At 34.7% G+C, this 26,112-nt stretch overlaps 1 protein-coding gene across 1 annotated transcript in view; it reads left to right on the top strand.

Moving 5' to 3' along the window:
* The window catches only part of PRKG1 (protein kinase cGMP-dependent 1), a 1,128,350-nt gene that overhangs the window by 78,199 nt on the left and 1,024,039 nt on the right, over positions 1-26,112 (top strand). Inside the window, exon 2 of the mRNA XM_081267801.1 lies at positions 14,123-14,289. Coding sequence (XP_081123927.1) covers positions 14,123-14,289 — 167 coding nt within the window. The remainder of the gene's footprint in view (positions 1-14,122; positions 14,290-26,112) is intronic.

Raw genomic sequence — 26,112 nt, 5'->3', positions numbered from 1 at the left:
GGCCAGCTTCAGCAACTTAGAGAGGCACTAAGCAATTTAGAGAGACTCAGTCTTAAAGAAGGAAAAGGGATGGGGATGTGGCTCAGTGGATAAGTGTCCCTGTTCCTGGTACCCCCTTACCGCCTCTCCCCAAAAGTAGTTAACAGGGAAGACAATTACTTGTTGTTAGATGGAAGCACAATAATCATTTGTCATGAATGAATGATGTCAGAGGTAGAAAAGTTAATGGTTTAATTCTTTCCATAGTAAAACACACGATTCTGGAGGGATTCAGAAGGAAAAGTTGATCTCCTTTCTCTTTGAAATGCTTTCTTCCTGCCACCTCCCGACATAAACTGCCCTGTGTATCTCTTTCCATGTACCTGATATTTCTCCTCTCCTTTGTGCACTCCTTTCCCTTGACCTCTACTCTAGGTTTACTTGGTCCCCAGGTACCTGTTACTTCAAGTCTAACCCATCTCAGGAAACAGTACCAATATATATTCAGTTCTTCAGCTGGAAACTGAGGACTGTTCCCTTTCCCTCATCACCACATTCCTTCTTCCAGTAGTCCTATCTTTTCACTCGAAAAGTATACTTTCAAGTTATTTACACTTCTGCCCATTTCTATGGTTACCCTTTTAATATAGGCCATCCTCAGTGTTGCTTGAAAATAATTCAGTATGCTTTCTGAGCTTTTCTTCCCCTCTCTTTCTACTTCCAATCGCCTCACTTCATTCACTGAAATCCAAGTGATCTTTTTAAAGCATGAATCAGACTATCTCACTCACTCTCCTTGTTTCACTCTTTTAATAGCTTTCTCTTTCACTAAGAGTCTAATTCTTTCCCATAGCCTGCAAGTCCCTGTCTAACCCAGGCCTGCTTATATTTCCAAATCCATCTCCAGCTGTCCTGTCTCCTGATCAAAAGGCTCTAGCTCCGGGCTTTCTTCTCCAAACTTGAGCCTGAGAATATTCTATTCCTTCTGCTTTGAGTGCTTTTCCCTTAGATCTCTGATGGGGTGGCTCATTTAATCCTTAAACCTCAGCCCAAGTGTATCATTTTGAGACAAGTCTTTATTTCAGATCCCAAATAGATCTTCCTCTTTATTCTGCCTTAACCACCCCCCCTTCTGGAACCTCCCAAAATGCTTTATTTTAATGATATATTTACTGTTTACATTTGTATTCTCTCTCCTCCACAGTTACTAACACCTTAGCTTTTGGAAAACAGGGATCCTGTCTACCCCGTCCGTCCAATGCCTAGCATAGTGTCATCTATGAGGTACTCAAGACATACTTATTGAATGGATGAAGGAAAGTGTGAATGAACGGCATGGGGTTAGTCTGACCAGCCCACTATACAAGGCTCACTGATACACCTGGATCAGCACAGACCTAAGGAAGGACTGTGGGGTGGGAGTTGAAAGCCGTAACTGCTTTTCTAAATAGAAAAACTGTTTAATTTCTATAAAACTTGGGTGGGGGGAGAATGAGGTGAGAAGACATAGGTACTGAAGCAACTAAAATAAATATACTCCAAAGTCTTTTCTCCTACAGGTCACTTCCTCTTGTACCTGGACTCTATCTACAAGGAAAGTGAGAAACCCCTTCACTATTCTGCTGTCCTTAAACGTTCCAAGAGGTGACTAAAAAGTAGAAAATGTGGCAGGTCTATGTCCAGCAATCCCTCCATCTGTTTTATTTCTTTTATTTTTAATTGACAAATAATAATTGGATATTCCTATACATTTCATAATACCTGGATACATTGTGGAATGGCCAAATCAGATTAATTCATGTATTCATCACCTCAAATATTTATCATTGCTTCATGGTAAGAACATTGAAAACCTTTCTCTTAGCTATTTTGAAATATGAAATACACTGGTGTTACCTATAGTTACCTAGGCTCAATAGATTACCACCTGCATCTTTAATCACTCATTCCCATCAGTAGGTAGGTCATAATCCAATCACTCCATAAAAGAGTCATCCCTTCACCCCCCGTTTTGGAAACCACTGTCCCAGAAGTTTTCAGGAAGTGCCACCTTCTGAATCCTTTTGTTCTTTCTGCCCACCTCAGGTTGAAGAGCCAATGTCTTGCACTGAATTTTAATTTTTCTGACTAAACTCCTTTTGGATTGATTATTTAAACTGTTTATTTCTAGACTCCTCTTTTACTTGGTGCTCTACCACCTCAGGGATCAACTCTCCTCCCTCCTGTATCCCGTCCTTGGCTTCAGAACCCCAGATTGGCAAAGCCCTTAAGTTTGCCCTTTGACTAGCTGGAGGCATTCATGTAGTGCTGGATCATACGCCTACGAATGAGTTGTTTGCAAACCCCATGTTTTTGCATTTGTTTATTATACTTACTCCCTTGGCTTCCTGGCCCACGTCCACTTTGTTATAGCTTCTGTTTCTTTTTTTGTCCTTCTGTCAATGATGATGGCGATGACCTTATTCATACAAAGGCTACACCTTCAGAGGCAGTTTTTGAGAATTGAAGTTAGGGCTGACTTCCATAAATATTGTACTGTGCCACCAACAACTCTAGGTCACTGCTTAAATCACTTTGAGAATAATTATGATCGTATTTTAAACCCATCAGTCACCATTGCCTGTGTTTATCTGTAGTGGCTGATTTTGAACCTAGATTTGTTGCATTGGAGAGATAATAAATATCAACTGTTTGCCACTGAAAGGGACAAACCTTTGGAGGACAGCATGGCACATGATATATAAGTTATGAAATCACATTTATTTATCTTCTGCCTTCCCTACTTTCCTCTCTTCCTACCCTCTCTGTGTTCTTCACTGAAAAGTTATGTGGTTAACTCAGATCATAGTGTGTAAACTATTATATTAATTGTTTTATAAATACTTTAAATTCTACATACAGGTTGCTACTGGAAAAATACTTCTATGAAAAGTATCTAATGTTTACTGTCTTATATTCAGACTTCTCCAAAATGTGTCTGTATTATAGGCTATTATTTTATTAATTATAAAATGGTGGTGTTTTTATAGGTTTTCTTGGAAAAATATATATTTATCCTATAAGCATGATGGGAGTTTTATTTTTATGTGGAATCAAATACAAATATTTATCCTAAGTAATAGTAAACTTTTGTACACTTCTCTTCCATATCTGTACATAGAGTTCATTTGAGTCAAGATGTGTTGAAAGAGAGGAAAGACTTTGGGAGGAAGAGTGTGTGCTCAGATGGAAAAGAGGGAACAAATGTGAACATACTGAAATCAGTAGAAGTTGAATTCCATTGATAAATTCAAGAGATTTTTCTGCACTAGAGGTTATCTATTTTTATAGGCCACAAAACTTGCTCAAACTACTTTAATGTGGAGAATGAATTAGAGCAGAAAGGGAATCTGTCTGAATGAACCACCACAGACTTTTTAAACCATGGAATTATTGTTAAGTGGGCACAGTTCCCTGCTGCTGCTGAAGCTGTGGGTTTGTTGAGTCTTTATCCAGGTGAGTTGAACATTAAAATGGTTGAAGTTTGAGAGAGAAAGAGAAAGAGGGGGGGAGGGAAGGAGAAAGAAAAAGAGGAGAGAAGAGAGAGAAGCAGAGATAAAAAGACCCAGAGAGACAGAGAACATGATTAATCGATTTGAATAGGTGTAATTACAAGGTCAAAGTTGTAAAGTATTTTATTTTGGGCTGGTAGTCAGTGACCTGAGGCCTACTCTAGCTTCTAACCTGAACTCCTCATCCACAAGCTTCTGACCTCTTTGTGCCTGTTTTCTTACCTGTCAAGTAGGGATAATAGTGACATTCATTCCGTTTCCTACACAGGTTTGTGGCAATAATAGAGTCAAAAGTTAGATGTGCAACTGTTTTGAAAGCATAAATGGTCTTTGCTGATAAAAAGTCATATTACCCAAGCAGAACATTCTTACCGTTGCTAATGGGAGACAAGTGAGCTGAACATTTGTTTTTGGATTTTATAATTGGGATAATTTATTCAAATTGTCAGATATAATTTAATAGTGTAGGCTTAAAAGTCAAACAGTTTAGATAAGTATGGTTTTAGACGTCCAGCAGATTTATCTTTACATCCTGATTCTACCTGTTACTTACTAGGTGTGCAATAGTGGACAATTTATTTGACTCCCTGAATTTTACTATGATAAATATAGACAGTCATAATGAGATTTAAATGTGATAAGGCTCTTGGTATACTATTTGAAAAATATTAATGGTGGTGGTACTACTACTACTACTACTACTACTACTACTACTACTACTAGGATGGTGACCAATGTATCCAGTTAGTTTTTCACTTTGGTTAAGAAACTTGGAAACCACAACGCTTTTACAACTAGGAACATGATTAAGAATTTTAGTTATTTAAAAAATTTCTCAATAGATAGCAGTATTCCTTCAGGAAGATTTAAAGCATCTAATGTAAAATAATATTTGGAAGTAACACTGAACTTAGTTCAAAGAGTAGATACTTGATTCCTGAGGCATGTGAAGGTATGCTTGCTGTAATGTATAGGTATGATTGCTGTAATTGGGCTAGAATTGTCTCTAACTTTCTGAAAATAGATGACTTGAGGGGAATTAAACACACCATCATTTTTTAGCCAAGAGAAAGTACATATGATGGGGGTTTGGGGGTCGGGGTGGATTCGGCTGGTAGAGATTATGTCATTTTCCTGCCTTCAAATTCAAACAGATTTAAAAAATAAGGTAATGGATTCCACAGACAAAGGTTGAGAATCATCTGAACAACAGAATTGTTCTAAAATGAGTTCTTTGATAATGAATTTGAAAACCAAGCCATTGCAGTAATTGAAATGACAACGTATAACACATGGTGATAGCATTTAGCTAGTCTACTTCAAAGGACTAACGGCATCATACATGGCATCCGATCTCTGCCATGAAGATAGGTCACCCAGGATGGTCAAGAACTTAATGAACCTTCACAGTGTGACCATGTTGACTTCTTTGGAAACAAGTGAGCTCCAAGAGGTCTCAACTATTTAGTGTTTTGAAAGGTAACAAAAGAAATTGCTTTAAATTGCAGCTAGGCATATAAACATAAGCTGCAGGGTTTTTTTTTTTTTTCTTCTTGATCATTTCTCTGTTTTGCAGTTTGGTTATCTAAACTTTAGAAATTGAGTTGATTCTTAATAGATCAAGCCACATAGTTCTCACAGTCTGTAATATGATATGTATGGTCTTTTTCATTCTCAAGCAAAGCACTTTATGCTACTTCTGTGAAACCCCACAGTTCTACTTCTGTGATGTGAAAGAGGGAGCTTATAGGGCAAGAGTTTGATCTGAGCTCTTTGGAGACTGCCCTATTTTAAGGTAGGCTTTCTAGTGTGAATTAACTGTAAAATACATCTATCTCTGGAGAGCTGAATGACTTTAATAGTTGAATGGGAGCCTTTTAATATTGACTGTTTGGAAGTTGATGAACACTTACAAAGAAAAATAATTGTCTTTCCCTTTAATTAATACTGTCCCATCTGGTAATATTTAGCTAGTGATTTTAAGAGCTACTTAAGCGTTGTTGCCCATCAATGATAATGAGAAGAAAATATTAATTAAAAAGGAGGATGCTGAAGTTACCATCTGAATCACATTTGAGCAAAGGAATATTTTATGGGCTAACCATCTTCCCCTTTCCTCAATTATTATTTTCAGAATTATTTCTTTGTGATTTCATGATTTCTGTTAATGGAACTAAATCATGTGTTTTAGAACTACAGGAAAAGTGTTAGAAAGCAATTCACAGCTTGAAAAAAATTTCAATGTACTTAATAGACAAAGGGTAAATATCATCAATTACTTAAGAATGATGTAGCTATCATATATTTTACCCCAGTGAAATAGGTGTTTTTGTATTAAATGCTAATTATAGGTATGATTACTGTAAATTGTTTTGATTTTTCATGACAGTTCTTCCTATAAGACTGAGATAGTTCCAGTAGCAGGGTTACTTAATGTGAAAATCCAGTCTGAAAGTTGCTTTCAGCAAACTTTGCAAACAGGTCTGCAGTTTGGAGAAAATACCAAAATTAGACAAAAGCTTTTCAGGATTAAATTTTATCTTGAAAAAATTGTGGGTTGGTTGATATTTCTTAGCTGTTTGCTATCTTGTACCTATAGAGTTCATTCAGGAAAAGTGCAAGGCAAGAAATAGGATCCACTATTTAGGCAAAAACCTTAAAACTTGTGGCAACAAGAAAACTACTTTAATAGGTTTATTTATTTTGGGTTTCTAGGATATTAATCAAATATTTCACAGTAGATAGATACCGTTATCCTGCTGCAAGAACTTGTGGAATTAGAAGTTGTTAGGGGGGCTTGCAAGGACTGTATCTGAGGGAAAGAACTATGAATTGTCAGTGAGGATTTGGACATCTGATTTTCCAATTTCAGGGACCATACCATAGACCAAGGTGATATTGAAACTGCATGTTACTTCTGACATTTGAGCCCAAAGCTGACCACTGGGAGTTAAAGAGATTAATTTTTTTATCTGAAAGTTGATTATAGATGTTTTGTACTTTACTTTTAAATTACTTTAGCTGATTTACACATGAGCAATAACTTAATAGCTGTGGCTATTTGTTTAAGTGCCTGAAAGTCCTTTCTAAGTGAAGGAATCAGATGGAATGCTCAGACTTCTGGATGAGGCTGCATCCAGCATACATCCTTGCCTTGGATTTGAGGGGAAACTAATCCACTGATAGTGTGGAAGGGGAGAGTAGGCAGACTTCACATCTCTGGAGATGGCTCCTGAAATTGTAGGAGAGAACTTTTTATCTCCTAATATATAAGAACTGTGTAAGAGTTAGTGTTTTAGTCAGTTTTTCGCTGCTGTGACTAAAAGATCTGACCAGAACCATTTTAAATGAGGAAAGGTTTAATTGAGACTCACAGTTTCAGAGGTCTTAATCCCTAGAAGTCCGGCTCCATTCCTTGGGGGCTTGAGGTGAGGCTGAACATCATGGTGGGAGAGGGTGGTGGGGGGAAGCAGCTCACATCACTGTGATCAAGAAACAGAGAGACACTCTACTTGTCAGATACAAATATATATACTGAAGCCACGCCCCCAATTTCCACCTCCAGCCACACCCCACCTGCCTCCAGTTACCACTCATCAGGGATTAATTCACTGATTAGGTTAAGACTCTCACAACACAATCAATTATCCTCTAAACCATCTTGCATTATCTCACATGTGAGCTTTTGGAAGACACGTCACATCCAAACATAACAGTCAGTGATTTGAAATCCAAATTAATGTAATGTTTGTGAGATAGTTTCAATTATAAGAATATCTTATTGTTAATAAATTTTGCTTTTAGTGTCTATTAATAGGTGTAATACATGTGAGAGAAACCTCCATGAATTCAATAAAATTTTAAACATTTATTCCTTATGCCTGATATATTATCTTTAAACCATCCTTCCTCTTATAATCCTTTACTGGATTCCTATGGCTTTTAGAATAGAATAAACTTTTTATTACAAGCTTTAGGTCCCTTTTTGACCTGACCCCTGCCTATCTCTGAGGTCTCCTTTTATTCTCTTCCTTCTTGCTCATTGACTTCATTACCCACATGGGCCTCCTTTCTGATCTTTGAACAAATCAAGTTCACTCCAACCTCTGGACCCTAGCTTTCCTCTTCTGCTTAGAATGCTCTTCTGCACAGTCTCTGCAATTAATGAGACAGTGGTCAGATCTCATCATCATTCGGTCCTCAGTTCAGGGAGGCCAACTGTCTCAGCTGGTCTTTCCCATCCTCAATGTAACACTATTGCCACTTAGACACTACTAGCTTACTACGTAGTTATCATAGTACAGACCATCTTTTTAATTAGGTTAAGAAAACTTGGTGAAGGTCTATCAATGGACAGTGAATAATTTTAAGCCCCTTGTTTGAGAAGTAGGTTTGGGGACATAGCTCATTGGTATAGTGGTACAGTGTTGCTGGCATGTGCAAGATACTGGGTTCAACCTTTAGTACTGAAAAACAACAAACTGAAAAAGGATAAGTAGATGTAGATTTTCCTATACTTATCCTAGAATTTATAATTTTTATCTAAGATTGCATAGAGAAAATTTCTATCAAGTATTCCTTGTGTCTGTTTAGGAACTTTCTCAGCAACAAATAAATGGGGAAATAGATTTCTAACTCATTCTTCTGAAGTTGAGATTTTGGAAGAATTTGCTTCCTGGCATTTAATTATCTGCACACATTATACCACCTAATGAAAATTTTCAGGAAAGGAAAAATGATCTTGTTGATTTCAGCATCCATAAGTTAAGTCTCACTAAGTTCTTTGGTTATGCTGGAGTCATACTGGCTCATATAAGATTGATCTGCTTATTAATTTTCCAGGAACTGTGCAGGAGAGTTGACTTCTCAATAATTTGAAATTGGCCATGCTGGGAGTATTTACACCATGGAAATTGGCAATGCTACAAACTAGTGCTCCCCACACCCAACAGAGAGACAGTTTACCACCATAACATTCTAAATTGCTAACATTTATGAGATTGACAGTTTGATGAAGATGAAGCAATAGGGCTAGCTCAAAATAACCAATTTAACTTTATGAGTCTTTGGATTTCAAAAGTTTCAAATTTGGGACATAGGGAGGTTTATTTTAAGAAGATTAGTTGTACAGAGAGAAATGATAAAAATTCAAGAGCTTTTTGCCTGCTTTTTAAAAAAATATTTATTTTTTACTTGTAGTTGGACACAATACCTTTATTTATCTATTTATTTTTATGTGGTGCTGAGGATCAAACCCAGGGCCTTGCACGTGCTAGGTGAGCACTTTACGGCTGAGCCACAACCCCAACCCATATTGATTTGTTTTTATGTGGTGCTGAGAATCAAACCCAGTGCTTCTCACGTGCTAGGCAAGTGCTCTACCACTGAGCCCCAGCACCAGCCCTGTGCCACTCCCAAGCCAGACTGCTGGATTCTTGAAAAATGTTGTTAAAATATATACTCTGGGGTAGGGCAGATAACCACCTTCTAACACTTGTGATCTCAACTTTCTCCAGTTATCTCACTGCCAGCACAGCTCAACTGACCTTATATATAGCTTTACATTTTAGTTACAGTGAGTTTCTTAGACCATTTCTTCAAGGAAAGATAAACAGTCAAAGAAGAGCTAGCTGGAGGCCCTGATTAATTTTAGTCTACAATGTTGGAGCAAGTAGAGACTAATGAGGGTTGACCTAAGGTTCCCAGTTCTCCATGGGAAAGGACTTAAAGGAAAAATGAATGAAGAGGCCAGGCTTTTGAGTGTCACTGCCAAGAATGTCTTTCAGTTGCGTTTCATAGAAATGCAAGATTTTTATCTTGCTGTGAGGGCAGAGACAGTTTATCTGTGATGTTTCAAAGACAAAAAGTGTTATTGAACAATACTTGAATGAAGGGATAAATGATAAGTCATAGGTCCTATTTTGATTTTTTTGACTTTGATTTTTGTGATGTTGGGGATGAACCCTGAGTCTCTCCTATACAAGGCAAGCTCTCCACCACCTCCAACCCAGGCAGTTTATTTTAACGTGATTTCAATGCATACATGAAAGCCCCTACTTGGCTTCTTCAGAGACCTGAGATTAAATGTTATCCATCTAAAGTTTTTAAGCAATATTAAATTTATTTCCTCATTTCCCTCTTCCCTGCTCAATAAATGATAATGGAGTAAATACCTGAAATTGAGAAACAGCCTTTAACTGGCTAAGATATTTGAAATGACCATGGTACAACAAAGGTCCGTTCCTTCTTTTTTTTTATTGATTTTTCTTAGTTATAAATGACAGTAGAATCTGTTCTGATAAAATTATACAAGTATGGAATATATCTTTTTCTAATTAGGACCCCATTCTTGTGGATGGACAGGATGGAATTTGAGAAGCAAGAGCATCCAGAAATCCACAGGTGTTCTGTGATAAACACTTGGAAAATTTGGATAATTCTAAGGGATTTTGTTAGAGCTCATTGTCTCATCTTTTCTGATATCTTCATAATATAGGTTAATATTACTATTTATGTAGGCAGAGAGAGTTCCTTCAATCATCTTTGGATGGAGCTAATTATTTTCTTGGAAGAGAGCTTTATTTCTAATCTTGCCATACTTCTAGAACTTAGATATTTAATGAAACATGGTTAATATTTCCCAAAGGATACGATATCATCTGTCATAAATACACTGGGTTTCTGGGTTAAGATCTAGTCTTTATTATATTAGAAACTATGAACCCATTGGAGGACCTCATCCTCTGACCCAAATAAGAGAAATGTTTACCAAAGAGAGACTATAATATGATTTGATTAAAATGAATTTCTTAAAGATCAAACCCCCTGGCATTTGGAAAGATAATCATAGAACAATAGATCTTGGGAGTTGGTATAAAGGTTCCACTGGTGTTATTGAGGTCAGTGATGAAGATTAAGGAGGGGACCTCATGAAAATTGTGGATAGAGACAAGTTTTGTATCCTGCTTTGCAGCCTGAGAAGAGAAGTCACTTTTCATGTTAAAACAAAACAACAAATAAAGTTTAGGTAAGAGGGAATTAAAAAAAAAACCAGCAGAAATTATGCAGCTAAAGAACTCTGTTGAGCTGAAGTTGAAGTCTCATAACCGGGACATTTTTAGATGGAGAACATCCTGAAGTTCTTAATGACTTGCCATTCATCACCATCTCTTCCTGAAGTGAAAAGTCCTGCCATGAGTATTTAAACATAAGCCATGACAGAGAGTCTACTGAAGAGTAATACTGAGTCACCAGTTTTAAATATCTAGTCATTAATTCAATGAGCGAAAGACGATTTTTCAGTGTGGTATAGTTCCTTTCTATAAGTTACATTTAAAATCTAAGATGTTTTAATATAAAAAAGCCTGCCCACTCTAGAAAATTATAAAGAAGAAAGAAAAAATGTAATTCTATCACCAAAGACAGCCACAGTCAAAATTTGGATCACTTTCCTTTGATTTTGTTTCAAGTCATAACTGTGTACTCTATTAACACCCTCCTGTTGCTACTCCAGTCAGCACTATTACCACCCTTATCACCTGCAACTCACTGAAATAACATTATATCATTACTAGTTTTCACTTATAAACCTGCTAGTTTGGTAATTCTTAAAATACCATTTACAGATAATAAAATGGAAATGGAGAAAAGTAAGGCAAGTTTTTTAGGTGTTGGGTTTAGGGTTGTAACTTGAAAGCCTATTTTTTTTTTGTTTTACATTTGATTACATACATATTTATCCTACCCCCAAAAATTTCTGTCCTTCTTTTTCCCTTAAAAATATTATGATGTCCCCTGTGCCATTTATACTCTTTATAAACATAATTTTAATTGCAGCAAAACTGTCCATGTCTGTGGTATTCTTCATACCAGTGAAGTTTCAGTTCTTTTTTAAAAAAATATTTTTTAGTTGTAGATGGACCCAATACCTTTATTTATTTATCTTTTTATGTGGCACTGAGAATTGAAGCCAGTGCCTCACATGTGGCAGGTGAGCACTCTACCACTGAGCCACAACCCCAAATGATTCAATTATTCCAATTTTTATGTACATCTTTTTGTTATTTGAAACCAAATGATGATACTGCACAGTGTATGAAGGCTAGGCCCATCAGACGGAGGTCTAGATGAGAAGCTGTTCAGGAGCAGCTGATGCTCTAGTAAGTCCTCATACTATAGTTCATTTCCCTGAAAGCCACTTGCTGAGTCAATGTGAAAAAAGACCAGCTTGTGTTCCATTTTTTTTAAATTAAGATTTTCAATATAAAATTCCAAATGTATTTCTTTCTCTCTGTATGCTAAGCTCTTGGCTTTTGTGTTATTCACTTTCCGACTCTGGATGGTGCTCTGATTGTGCTCCTCCTGACAGCATGTTTCTTAATGCCCCTTCCACTTTGCGTTTTGTATCTTTAGGAAGTGGTTTAGAATTTTTCTTATCCCAGTGAATAAAATTACTACCATGTTTTAGGTAAACATTCTGTTAAATTACAGAATTTGTACATATCTTTCCTATTCACTACTTGTGTTTAGTTCCAGATCTAAAACATTTTATTTCAAACATCTTGTTCTTCAGAGTTTTATCTGCCTGGTTACCTCAAATTAAGATGTTTGTTTGGAGAAATAAATATTCTCTAAAGAAATATGAATCTCTGACTCAGAAGACTGAGGCAGGAGGATACCAAGTTCAAGGCCAGCCTCAGCAACTTGAGGCCCTAAGCAACTTAGTGAGACCCATTCTCAGATTAAAAAAAAAAAATGAAAAAAGGCCTGGGGATATGGATCACGTGCCTCGGTGGTTAAGTGTGCCTGGGTTCAATTCCCAGTATCCAAAATTAAAAAAAAAAATAATTAAAAAAGCATGAACTTTACATTTCTACAGTTATTTCAACCAGATAATTAGGAATCAAATTCTTTTTTTTTCAGTTTTTCACATCTTTGTTTGTATATAATGTATGTTTACACCAATTTATACATGTACTTTGAATAATGATGTCCATCACATTCCACCATCATTGCTAACCCCCTGCACCCTCTCTTCCCCTCTCACCCCTCTGCCCTATTTAGAGTTCATCTATTCCTCCCATGCTCCCTCTCCCTACCCCACTATGAGTCAGTCACCTTATATCAAAGAAAACATTCGCCATTTGTTGTTTTTTGGGATTGGCTAACTTCACTTGACATTATCTTCTCCAAAGCCATCCATTTACCTAAAAATACCATGATTTTATTCTCTTTTATTGCTTAGTAATATTCCATTGTGTATATATGCCACATTTTTTTAATCCAGGGCATTCCACAGTTTAGCTATTGTGAATTGTGCCACTATAAACCTTAATGTGGCTGTGTCCCTGTATGCTGATTTTAAGTCCTTTGGGTATAGACCAAGGAGAGAGAGAGCTGGGTCAAATGGTGGTTCCATTATGAGTTTTCCAAGGAATCTCCATACTGCTTACCATATTGGCTGCACCAATTTGCAGTCCCACATCCTCGCCGACACTAGGAATTAAATCAGAGACTCTCTAATTGAAGAAAAAGTAGGCCCTAATCTTCATCATGTGGGATTAGGCCCCAATTTCCTTAATAAGACTTCTATAGCACAAGAATTAAAACCAAGAATCAATAAACTTTTAAGAAGAAACTTAAAAGTTTCTTCTCAGCAAAAGAAACAATCTGTGAGGTGAACAGAGAGCCTACATGTTGGGAGCAAATTTTTACCCCTCATACATCAGATAGAGCACTAATATCTAAGGTATATAAAGAACTGAAAAAGCTAAGCACCAAAAAAACAAATAACTCAGTCAATAAACGGGCCAAGAACATGAACAGATACTTCTCAGAAGAGGATATACAATCAATCAATAAATATATGAAAAAATGTTCATCATCTCTAGCAATTTGAGAAATGCAAATCAAAACTACTCTAAGATACCATCTCACTCCAGTCAGAATGGCAGCTATTATGAAGACAAACAACAATAATGAATCAAATTCTTAACCAATTTTTTACATAAAATATGTCTGGAGCCCCCATACCATGACTGGCATTGTAGTAGAAATTGGGCACATATTAGGGAACAAATTAAAACCATCCCTTCTTATGTAGAACCTAAAGTCTAATAGAAGAGGCATGCAGAAAATAAGTAAAGAAATCACATTTTATATTATTTCACATAGTAAAATGCATGTCTGATTTTTTTAATAATATATAAACATAGCAAAAATAGTTTGTTCTATGATTTTTGTATTTTATTTGTATTTATTCTTAAACAAAATTACAAACCTCAGTTTAAAATATTTGTTCATTAGTTTTCCCATAATCTTTGTGGTTAAAAAATTGTCAAATGAAATCAAATTGTTTTTATTTGTTTTTTATTTGTCATTTATTCATTAAATGGTAATTTGCTTAAAGGAAAATTTCTGTGGCTTTGCTACTGCCATGGGATGACTTTGTTCTCAGGTTTTCCAGGAAAGTATTGGATTCCTCACAAGAAAATGCATTTGTAGTGTGCCAGAGCATTGCATGGCTCTGCTAAGCCATACAAACTAGGAAAGAGTTGGTCAGATGTCAGTAACTCTCCCCCCTCTTGCTGCAGGTCCAAGGATCTTATAAAGGAAGCCATCCTCGACAATGACTTCATGAAGAACTTGGAGCTGTCGCAGATCCAGGAGATTGTGGATTGTATGTACCCAGTGGAATATGGCAAAGACAGTTGCATCATCAAAGAAGGAGACGTGGGGTCACTGGTGTATGTCATGGAAGGTAAGGTTCGCAGCCCTGATCCTATGACATTCACACATTCCCCTTTGGTCTTATCAGCCTGCACACAGATGGCAGTGTATTACATGGGGGCAATTCCAGTTTTCTTTCTTTTGTTGAGAACAAAACAGTTTGAAAAGAGTTGAAATCTGTTTAGATACAGTGGTTAACTAATTATATAAAGTGTGTGTTTAGAATATTAATATGGCAACTCCACATTTTTTTCAGTAGTAACTCAAGATTGTTAACGTACTTTTGGTCAAGTAAACGGAAGTGTCAACTCTACCCTTAATTCTCAGCACATGACTAACTTTCCTACTATGATACTTCCATGAAAGGAAATGCTTCCAGTGTCCTACATATTATGATAGAGGTAGATCATGAAGATTGGATGGCATGTTAGCTGCCCAATTGATAAAAGTGATAGTCCCTTTCATAAATTTTGTACAAGAGGAGATGGAAACTGCTTTGAAAAAAATCCCAAACATGCACTATGTGAATAGGTTTTATGCCTAGGCCAATTTTCATAATGCTTATTTCTAACTTGAAGTTTCTTTTTGTGGGAAAAAAGAATCCTGAAATAATGATAGAATCAGCTGAGAGGAAAGTGAGTTCAGAAACGTCAGTGGTATGAATTACTTGGCATATAAAAGTCACAGTTGTGGCTTATTAGGCGTGATGAGTATTTTACCAAGACATTCATGTCAAGTGATTCATGATTCAAGTCATCCCATAAATGTCATGTTTGTAAGTCATTAAGAGAAAAGGTGTATTTGGACAACTCATTTAATTTCTCTGAGTATCACCTACTAATTTGTAAAAAAGAAAATACTATTACTTTCTGTCAATTTACAAACCTCAATTAGTGATGATTCTGTTCCTCAGGGGACATTGGGCAGTATCTGGGTCATTTCTGGTTGTCATAATTAGGTTTGTGTAGGGAGGCTACTGGCTTCTACTGTACAGAGTCTAGGGTCACTGCTCAACACAGTGGCTGTCCAAAATAAAGTATTATTTGGCTCCAAATATCATTACTGCCAACAGTGATAAACCCTGTTTCTTTAAAGGATTCTTTAAAGGATTATTAGGACATTAAAAATGGGATAGTTTGTATGAATGTGTAATATAAAATATTACAAAACAATAATAAGTATCATTACCTCTGTTAAATACATGATCTTTTGTAGGAAATGTTCTTTCTGCATTGATATGTATATATATATTAGACTTTCAATATATATCATTTTTAAATAGCATTTCATTTTTAAATAGCAATTTCTATAATTTTTTTCCTTCATAGTTTTTAACCTTTTATGCCAACATTATAAAGTTCTTCTCCAAGACAAAAGGATATAAATTTTAAAAAGTTTGGCTTTCTTTTGGTAAAAACCAAAACACAATAAACAAAAATACAAATACTGTTTATCTGGCAGAGAATTTCAGGCAAAGGGATTAAATCATAGGGCAAGAATACATGTGGGTAGTGAGCAGGAAGGATGAGAAAAATGAGAAGAAATATATAGAAGTCAAGTATGGAATATAAAAGTAGAGGCAGCATGTTAGGAACAAGTAACAATTAGAAATCACATTTAAAATATTGCTAAGATTATAATATACTAATATCATTGTATGATATGATGTTTCAGATATTACATTGATAGGCATCTATTTAAGAACATAGATATGGTAATCAGTAAGGAATGCTTTTACTTCAGTTATTTTCAAATGCTAATTATTAGTATTGCATTTGAGAAATGAAAATTTGAAAATTTGTGGTTGTTTTCCTTCATTTTGAATATTTCTTACAAAAATCAAATTCTAAATAACTTTTTAAGTGTTTTGTAAAAATTCTATTTATACATCTCATTCTTGTTTTCTAGAACTAACTGCAAGTTTTGTAGCTATCTGAGAAGGAACTTGGAGATAATAGTTAATATTTGTTGAATGCTTGCAACAATGTATAACACTTTGATCATGCTTTATAAAACACTTTTCATGTATAAAAATTAATCCTCAAAACAATCCTGTGAAGTAAAGGTTAAACATTTATTATCCCTTTTTTATAAAGGAGGAGACTGAGGCTCAATAAAGTTAAGAAGTTAATTAATTTCTCAGATCTTCCAACTATTTTTTAGAAGACTCAGGATCAGTACCCAGGCAATCTCGACTCAAGAGCTTAAACTCTAAACTAGGGTCTGGGTTGGGTTGTATTTGTCAGGGTTCAGAGAAACAGAACTCATGTTTAGGCCTTCAGCTGATTACATGGATCCCACTCATATTACTGGGTGGTAATCACTTTAACTCAACCTCTACTGATTTAAATGTTAATGTCATCTAAAAATATCTTTACAGAAATAAAGTTTGGCCACATAATCAGGTAGCCAAGTTGTCACTTAAAGGTAATCATCACAGGTTCACCCCTTGTCAACTTGGTGCCCAAATACCTCTTGTTCAACCATACTCAGTCTCCAAATAAGGAGTGTCAAGCTCATACTTCCACCTAACATGATACAGCTCAGTACTGTTGAAAAAATATATTAATACTTTTCCCAGAGAAAGCCAAGAAGTCCTCATGCAATGTTTACTCATCTCATTGAGTTCCTATGGCTTAAATACAAAGACATAACATTAACAGTGTTTATATACTATGATTATAAAGTTAATATATTTTGTGATAAGGAAAATTTAAGGTGAATAAAATTAATATTTTTGTTATACACACATCCATACACAAATACATTCATAACAAAATAGGAAAAAATAATATATTGCTTCCTTAGGTAAAGGTAATTATACTAATTTTCCCCTGTTGCTTCACGATAATTTAAATATATTTATCTACTTTTTACTGATGGATTGACTAAGTAGCATATCATCTTAATTTTTTTTAATTATACTTTAAAAAAAAGCAGAGTATCTAAATAATACATCAATATTCAGAGTCACCGTTTTTCCATGATGCTGTTGATTGCCTTCAGTTAAACTCAATAAAATGACCTAATCTTATAAACTCATACCAATTTGTCCCCAAACAGCAATTCTAACTAACTCAGTATGACTTCAGCCGATCCTGTTCTTTTATACTTATGTAAAAATCATTTAAAATTAAAAAAAACTGTCATTTAAAATTTTGTAAGTTTTAATTGAGGAAATGTTTTATTGTATAATTAGTTTTTTATCAACATATTTAATCCTCAAAGTTTAGATAGTAATGTTCTTGCTATAAATGGATTCTTTTTCATCTGTGAACATTAATATTTATAGAGTATAGCATAATAGAAATGGATGAATAGGCTATAAAGGATCTTTCATAAACCTGCTTACTATCAAGATGTTCAGCAAAACACTCAAGAAGTTTACAAAGAAAATCAGTCCAATTTTTCCTCTCTCTCTTTAGTGAGATGGAGTGTTACTTGTAAAATGCTTGTATAATATGTGCTTTAAGTAATTTATTTATTTTTTATTTTTTTGTAAAGCCTGGGCAATGTCCCAAATGTTACTTCATACCTAAATGCCAAAGTTTCTCATGGTTTTAACAAAGGAGAAGAGTCATATGGTAAAACATCACTAATTAGGATAGCTAGGGAAAAATCATCTGGGAGTAGTATGCATATATTATCATATAATTTCAAGCAAAATAAAATACCAAGCAAAATAAGTTGTGTTACATTCAGATACTTACAATTACTGCCTAGCATGAGTTTCAATTTCAAGTTTTTGATCAGAATTGTATGAAATTAGCTTCTCAAGAGAGTAGTGAAAGTAAAAAGAAAAGTTCTTAAGGCTCTATTAACATTTTAATTATGTTTTCAAATAGGTAAGTGACTGTTACAGCATATTTATCTTTCAAACAAATAAGACATTGGCCTTATATATGCTATAACATCTATTGATACACTTAAAAAAGATTTTAAAAAATTTGTTTTATTTGGTTATACATGACAGTAGAATGCATTTTGATACATCATACATAAATGGAATATAACTTCTCATTCTTCTGGTTGTACATGATGTGGAATCACACTGGTCATGTAATCATATATATACATAGGGTAATAATGTCCAAGTTATTCTACTATCCTTGTGACCCCCATACCCCTTCGTCTTCCTTTACTCCCCTCTACCTAACCCAAAGTACCTGTATTTTTTCCTAGTCCCCCTTCCTTATTGTGAATTAACATCAGTATATCAGAGAAAACATTCAGCCTTTAGTTTTTTGAGATTGGCTTATTTCACTTAGCATGATATTCTCCATCTTCATCCATTTACTGGCAAATGCAATAATTTCATTCTTCTTTAAGGTTGATTTATATTCCATTATGCATACATTCCACATTTTCTTTATTCACTCGTCTATTTAAGGGCACTTAGGCTGGTTCCATAGTTTAGTTATTGTGAAATTGACCTGCTATAAATATTAATGTGGAAGCATCACTGTAGTGCTGATTTTAAGCCCTTGGGGTATATACTGAGGAGTAGGATAACTGGGTCAAATGGTGGTTCCATTCCACAATTTCTGAGGAATCTCCATACTGCTTTCCCATAATGGTTGCACCAATTTGCAGTCTCACCAGCAATGTACGAGTGTACCTTTTCTCCATATCCTCCACAACATTTATTGTTACTTATATTCTTGATGATTGTCATTCTAACTGGAGTGAGATGAAATCTTATAGTAGTTTCAATTTGCATTTCCCTAATTGCTGAAGATGTTGATCATTTTTTTCATATATTTATTGATCAATTGTATTTATTCTTCTGTGAAGTATCTGTTCAGTTTCTTAGCCAATTTATTGATTAGGTTTTTTTTGTGTTAAGTTTTTTGAGTTCTTTATATATCCTGGAGATTAATGCTGTATCTGATGTGCATGCGGTAAAGATTTTCTCCCATTCTGTAGGTTCTCTCTTCACTTTATTGGTTGTTTACTTTGCTGAGAAGAAGCTTTTTACTTTAAATCCCTTCCATTTGTTGATTAGTCCTGGAAACTCTAGCCAGAGCAGAGAGATGAAAGAATTTAAAGGGATAAAGAAGAATTTAAAGTGATAAATAATAGGAAAAGAAGAACTAAAACTATCACTATTTGCTGACAACATGATTCTATATTTAGAAGACCCCCCCAAAAAATCCCACCAGAAAACTTCTAGAACTAATAAATGAATTCAGCAAAATAGCGGGATATAAAATTAGCACCCATAAGTCAAATGCATTCCTAAACATCAGTGATGAATCCACTGAAAAAGAAATTAGGTAAACTACCCCATTCACAATAGCCTCAAAAAACAAGATACTTGGAAACCAATCTAACAAAAGAGGTGAAAGACCTCTACAATAAAAACTACAGAGTAGTAAAGAAAGAAATTGAAGAAGACCTTAGAAAATGGAAATGTCTTTCTTACTCTTGAATAGGCAGAATTAATATTGTCAAAATGGCCATACTACCAAAAGCATTATACAAATTTAATGCAATTTCTATTAAAATCCCAATAACATTCTTCATAGAAATAAAAGAAACAATCATTAAATTCATTTGGAAAAATAAGAGACCCACAATAGCAAAAGTAATAATTAGCAAGAAGAGTGAAGCAGGAGACATCACAATATCAGACTTTAACTATATTACAGAGCCGTATAACAAAAATGGCAAGGTATTGGCACCAAAACAGACATGTAGATCAATAGTACAGAATAAAGACGCAGAGACAAACCCATATTGTCTCATACTAGACAAGGCACCAAAAACATTCACTGGAGAAAGATAGCCTCTTCAACAAATGGTGCTGGGAAAATTGTAAATCCATATGTATAAAAATGATATTAAAACCTACTCTCTCACCCTGCACAAAACTCAAAGTGGATCAAAACTTAGGTACAAGAACCAAGACCCTGTGCTTAACAGAAGAAAAAGTAGGCCCAAATCACCATGTTGGCATAGGAACGGACTTCCTTAAAAACATTCCTAAAAGTGCAAGACAAAAAAATCAGGAATAAATAAATGGGATACACTCTTTTTCTCCTTTTTTATCATAAAGATAAACTTTCATTTACCTTCATTCAAAATTAAGCAAATTATGATTTAGTCAATTATAACTGGTGATGCTTTTTTATGTTTGGTAATCTAATTTAATATTCTAGTTTGTAATCCTTTTGGCACACTGTCCAAGGGCAAGACAGGTAAGAACTATTCCCCAGCACTGTAAGACTTCATCCTGTGACTGCCATAGTAACAGCCCATCCCACCCCCAGGACTGAGAACATCAGAACCAATCTCTGAAGTTCTTATTGGAATTCTCCCAGGACTCGCATTTAAGAAACAGCCTGTAATGGTACATTCTTTATCTGAATTTAACTATAAGAGTTTGGGAAGGCTGCAGTCTGAATCAGATCTTTATAGCTTGGCTGTTCTATAAACTTTGTTATGATATATTGAAAATATTTTTATACTGCCAAAAGTTAGCACACAAAGATTTAGAATTATGATAGATAACTTTAAATGATATTAAAGTCAATTCTTGAGAATTCATGATTCATGCATACATAATATATGAAGGAATTACTATAGAGTATATTTGCATTACTGATTTGTTTAGTTCCAATTTTGTGCCTAATCTGATTAATTTTGTTAAAGTGGATTTTTTTTGGTGTATCACAAACTATGCTATATTTATTCATAAGAATACATAGAAAACAAAGACTATTAAAACTAAATGGAACATTTACTTTCTGTTGGTATCTTTATAACTTTACAAAACAATTAAGTTACTCTGCATACTTTTCAATATCAAAGTCAATTAGTTTATTATGTTTATTTATTAATAGCAGAAATATATTAGAAACTGCTTCCATGGAAGGTGGCCACACCTTTATGCAAGATGGTTTTTGATATCACAAATACTTGATGGTGTGTTTACAGAAGAAAACAGAAGTTTTCCACAAAATCATAAGTGACAGTCAATGTGTTTAAACTTTTCTTTCGGAAATTGACCCACTGGTGAAAAGAAGGGGATGAGTAAACTCTTATTTCATGTTGAGTTTTATTAAGGCCTATTATAACTTTCTCTGAAAGGTGATCACATGCTCATCAAAGAATTTGTTTATAGCTGGAAGAACATAACTCAGTGTTGCATTTAATGTTTGGCTCATGTTCACAGAGCATCATTTTATTCTTTTTAATTTTTTTTAAAATTTTTAGTTGTAGATGGACACAACACCCTTATTTTTTAATTTATTTATGTGGTGGTGAGGATTGAACCCAGTGCCCCATGCATGTGAGGCAAGTGCTCTACCTCTGAACCACAACCCCAGCCCTTGAGAAACATTCTTAATATGGATTTATGTTTTCCCTGATTATTCATACAAGGATGGTATTTGCCTCCAAATTAAAGCTTTTTTTTTTTAAGATTTACAATAATCCCTCTTCCTTCCCAGTATTTCCAGTGTAAGGATTTTTATTGACTTGCTTTGTTGGAAATAGACATACATATATTTATAATTTGTACCTACACATGTGCATATGAGTTTATGTGATATTATTCCTTCCCAGAGTTCATCCTATATTTCAACTGTTGATGGAATGATGATATTTTATATACAGTATATTGTTAATGATTAAATTCAAATTTATAAGCAGAATAGAAAATTACTAATAATTTCCATAAATATTAATAAGGTTCTCAAGTGAATTAAAAATTAGTCTTCAAAGAAAAAAACACTTATTTAATAAAATTTTGACCATCATTTTGTCTGCTATCCTCTTTGAGAGTCCAGATGACTTGCATAAGAAATTTTGAAATATTTTAGTTTTAATCTTCTGAATTTAGACATTATTTATGACATTCTATAGTCCTAAGGCTCATGAAATAGAAAAAAAAATGTTTTGGAATATTTTTTTATTTTGCATTGAGTATTAGGTTACTTATATACCAACAGGTATTACTAAGCTAATGTGCTTTCCTCCCTGTAATACATACCATGCTTTTATAAAGTAGAAAGGGCATTAAGATTTGACTGGTACTAATTGTTCATGAATATTTGAAGTTCTACGAATATTCCTCAACAATTGAGAGCAGCAAAGAAAGTATCTGATTAACTTTTCTTTTTGCAATATGGCACCTTTGCTAGATTTCATATATTATTTCATTTGATTATTCATTCCTACATTCAGGAAGTCTCTACCCAGTGCTAACTATGTCTCAGTGAATACTGAAGAAACAAGAATGAACAAGACACTCTAGGTGGTGGCAGAAATGAGGAAAAAAAGGCATGTGGAAATAAGCAAAATACTTTGAGCTAGTAATCAGTGCTCTGAGTAAGTGAAATTAAACAGGGCGGTAAAAGAGAATCATGGAAATGGGTCTGGCAATAATTTTCTGGGCACAGGAATGTTCTCCTAGTAGTGAAATATTTGAGATCAGACTTGAATAACAGGAAGAAGCCAAAGTGCAGATAGAAGATTCTAGATGAAGTAAGCAACAAGCAGAAAGACTATAATGCAGATAAAGTTTGGCAATTGAAGTTGGAGTGATAGGTAGAGGCAAGGTCACAGTAGGGCCCTGTCATGTCCTTTTTAATTCTAGGTGATTTAAAGAACGTTGGAGAAATTTTTATTGAGATGGGACATGATTTGATTTATATTTTATAAATAGAAAAATGGATTTTGCTAATAACCACTGACTGGAAAAAATGGATTATGGGGTGGTGGGGGCAATGGATACTAGTTGAGAGGTGAGAGCCGCGATTTAAGCAAAATGTGATAGTGGCTTGAGCTGAGGTGGTAACATGGAGGACGATGGAAGTGTGGTAACATTTGGCAGCTCTTGGATAAGATATGGGCATGAGAGAAAGAGGAATCTGAAATGACATAATTTTTAATGTAAACAATTGCATAAATGGTGTTGTCATTTTCTGAGATGAGAAAATGAGATGAGTTAATAATGTTTTAAAAGATAAGTCAGGAGTTCTGTTCTGGCAGTGGAAAATTAATATGCCTGATAGACACCCCACTGCAAGTGTTAATATGACTACAGTGGATGCACCTGTCTAAGAAGCCAGTTAAGAAATCAGAATGTAGAGGAAAAAGTGTTATGTTGACTAAACCACAGGGGTGGTTGATCAAAGCAGTTTAGTTATGCTTCTTTAGTTTGGTTTCAGAGAAGTCCTTATTCCTTGAGGGTTAATCCCATTCCCATGAGATGATTTCTTCTCTTTAGGAGGCAGCCTCAGTTCCTGTCACAGGATAATCACTCCTGCTTAGTTAGCGGGGTGTTCTCCTCATGGGATGGATCTGTCTGTGAGGCTCTGTTGTTCCTGGAATTCAAGGTGACTGTAGTTTTAGGGCAATGGCTAGAAATTTCTGGGCACTGCTCCAGGGGTTCTGGAACAGGACACCGTGAAACCTGGAAGTTGAATGTCCCTGAAAATCTTGAAAATACCTTAGTTACTCTTATCTTGTTGTCTCCATTTTCAAGAGGGATGAGATAGATTAGGTAATCTTGGGCTAATCAACCTTGTCCTATGAGGTTTTAGACAGACACCCCTTAAGTGATTAATATGCCTACATGAGGAACAGAGCAGGAATCTGATTCAAAGTTTAAGGTGATAAAGGAGGCAGATACAAAATGAAGGCATTGATGCTAAGTTTTATCCTGCTTTTAGTTAACCATTGGGCATCTATAGGCCCTAGTGAAGAGTCAGTACTTTTTAGCAAAAGCAGCCTCTAAGCCTTGTTACAATTACATTAGCATGTGATTTGGGCTCTTCAGTGTCTCTCATTGTTGAGTGTATGGTAGAGTTTTCTAGTGGTCACATGGTGTGATAGTGCAGCAGATTGGATGCAGAATCAGAGAATACTGAGGTCTTAAGCCAGACATTAATTTGATTTCCCAAAGTAGACAACAATGGCATGCTTCTTATTAACTTTTGTTTTTAAAATGTAGTTAATTTTGAATTTAAATATATTTTTAAAGGTGTGATAGATTTATCATTATTTCAAGTGAATATTTAAAATATTTCTCAGTTTAAATATCTAACAGATGAAGCATCAATAGCCATAACCCATGTAAACAAAAGCTTTTTGATGTTTTTAATACTTTTAAATAGCATAGAGACGTTCAGATACTAAATATTTAAGAACCACTGCCTGAGCCATATGCTCTAAAACTAATTTGACTAGCTGGCTGTTTGTTTCAAAAACAAATTAGGATTAGTTTAAGATTCAACATATCAGATATTGATACCCTACTTCCAAATTATACATACATGGATTGTATTACAAAACAAATTTTTTTTTAAAAAAATAAAGGCTTGTTAAATTAAGAAGCAGACAAATTTCCATAAAGGCTAGCATTTAAATCTAGTACAAATAGCCAATGCAGGTATACAATGGGCAGTAACTTCCAATGAAGTGATTATTATGGTGTTAATTACATTTCATTTCACAGTTTGAAAGGTATCCTGGATGTGTTTTCTGCGTTTTGTTTGCACACTTTCTAGTGTTTAAGATTTTGGAATTAAATTGGGTTCCTCAGTGATGATCTTGAATTAGTACAGAAAAATACTGAATATTTTTTTGTGATTAGACTTTAATTATAGTTCCAAAGAAATAAAGGAGTCAAACATTCTTTGAATTCAATCACCATTTTTGAGGGAAGAGATAGTGTTTATTTAAAAAAAAAATTCTGGAAGATGTCACATTTTATCACAGATGTTTTCAAATTAAATAAGATAATGCACTATTTTGCACATGGTCCCTGTGTAGTATGTACTTTCCATACATATGTAAATCTTAATTGTCAGCTGTTGACTAGATATCTCTTTTTTTTTATTATTTTATTGTTGGTTGTTCAAAACATTACATAGTTCTTAATATACCATAGTTCACAGATTGATTCAAGTGGGTTATGAACTCCCATTTTTACCCCGTATACAGATTGCTGTGTCACATCAGTTACATTTCCATTGATTTACAAATTGCCTTTCTAGTGACTGATGTATTCTGCTGTTTATCCCATTCTCCACTGTCCCCTCACCCCTCCCCTCCCCTCCCCTCCCCTTCTCTCTCTCCATCCCCTCTACTATAAATCGTTTCTTCCACTTATATATTTTTTCTCCTACTCCTCCTTTCCTCTTATATGTAATTGTGTATAACCCTGAGGCTCACCTTCCAATTCCATGCAATTTCCCTTAACTCTCACTTTAGATATCTCTTTTAAAATTCATATTGTTAAGAAAATGTTTGAAATCTCTATTTTTTTTTTTTTTTTTTTTTGCGATGCATCATGCAAAGAACTTTTCATTTGTTGTACATTTGCTTGTCCTTGCCATCATGGAAGAAATTTTAAAACAAAAAAACTCACTGCTTTCATTTGTTGTTCTTGGAAAAGACAACTTTCTCCTTTTTTCTTCCAAAGGCAGCTCTTATAAGTCACATTGAAAGATAAAAGGCTTGCTCCAACTGTGAACACGTAACATTCTATTGTGATGAAAATTTAATTTTAGGATTTTTTAAATGCAAATTATTGTTCAATATTTTCTGCAACAGTACATTTTGTCTTCTGTGTTCAGAACACATACTTTTCCTAACCTAACTAAACTGCTGAACTAGTTTCTGTCTCTAGTCCCTATGTGTTGTATGTTACAAGTTTTAGTCCTTTAGTCTCAGTTGTCTTGTAGAGAAATGACCATAAATCCAAAAGCCATAAATCCTGGGAGGTTAATCCAGATCCATTCTTTTAGCAGTGACCAGATTAAAATGCTTGTAATAACCCTGTGCTGTACTCTATTCCCCAACCTTGTGGAATAGATCTCCTTTTCTCTATAACATTTGCCCA

This window comes from Spermophilus citellus (genome assembly GCF_964194105.1).
Source record: "Spermophilus citellus genome assembly, chromosome: 15".
Taxonomy (NCBI): domain Eukaryota; kingdom Metazoa; phylum Chordata; class Mammalia; order Rodentia; family Sciuridae; genus Spermophilus; species Spermophilus citellus.
Note: the sequence above shows the minus strand (reverse complement) of the source record. Positions and strands in the feature narration are given on the sequence as shown.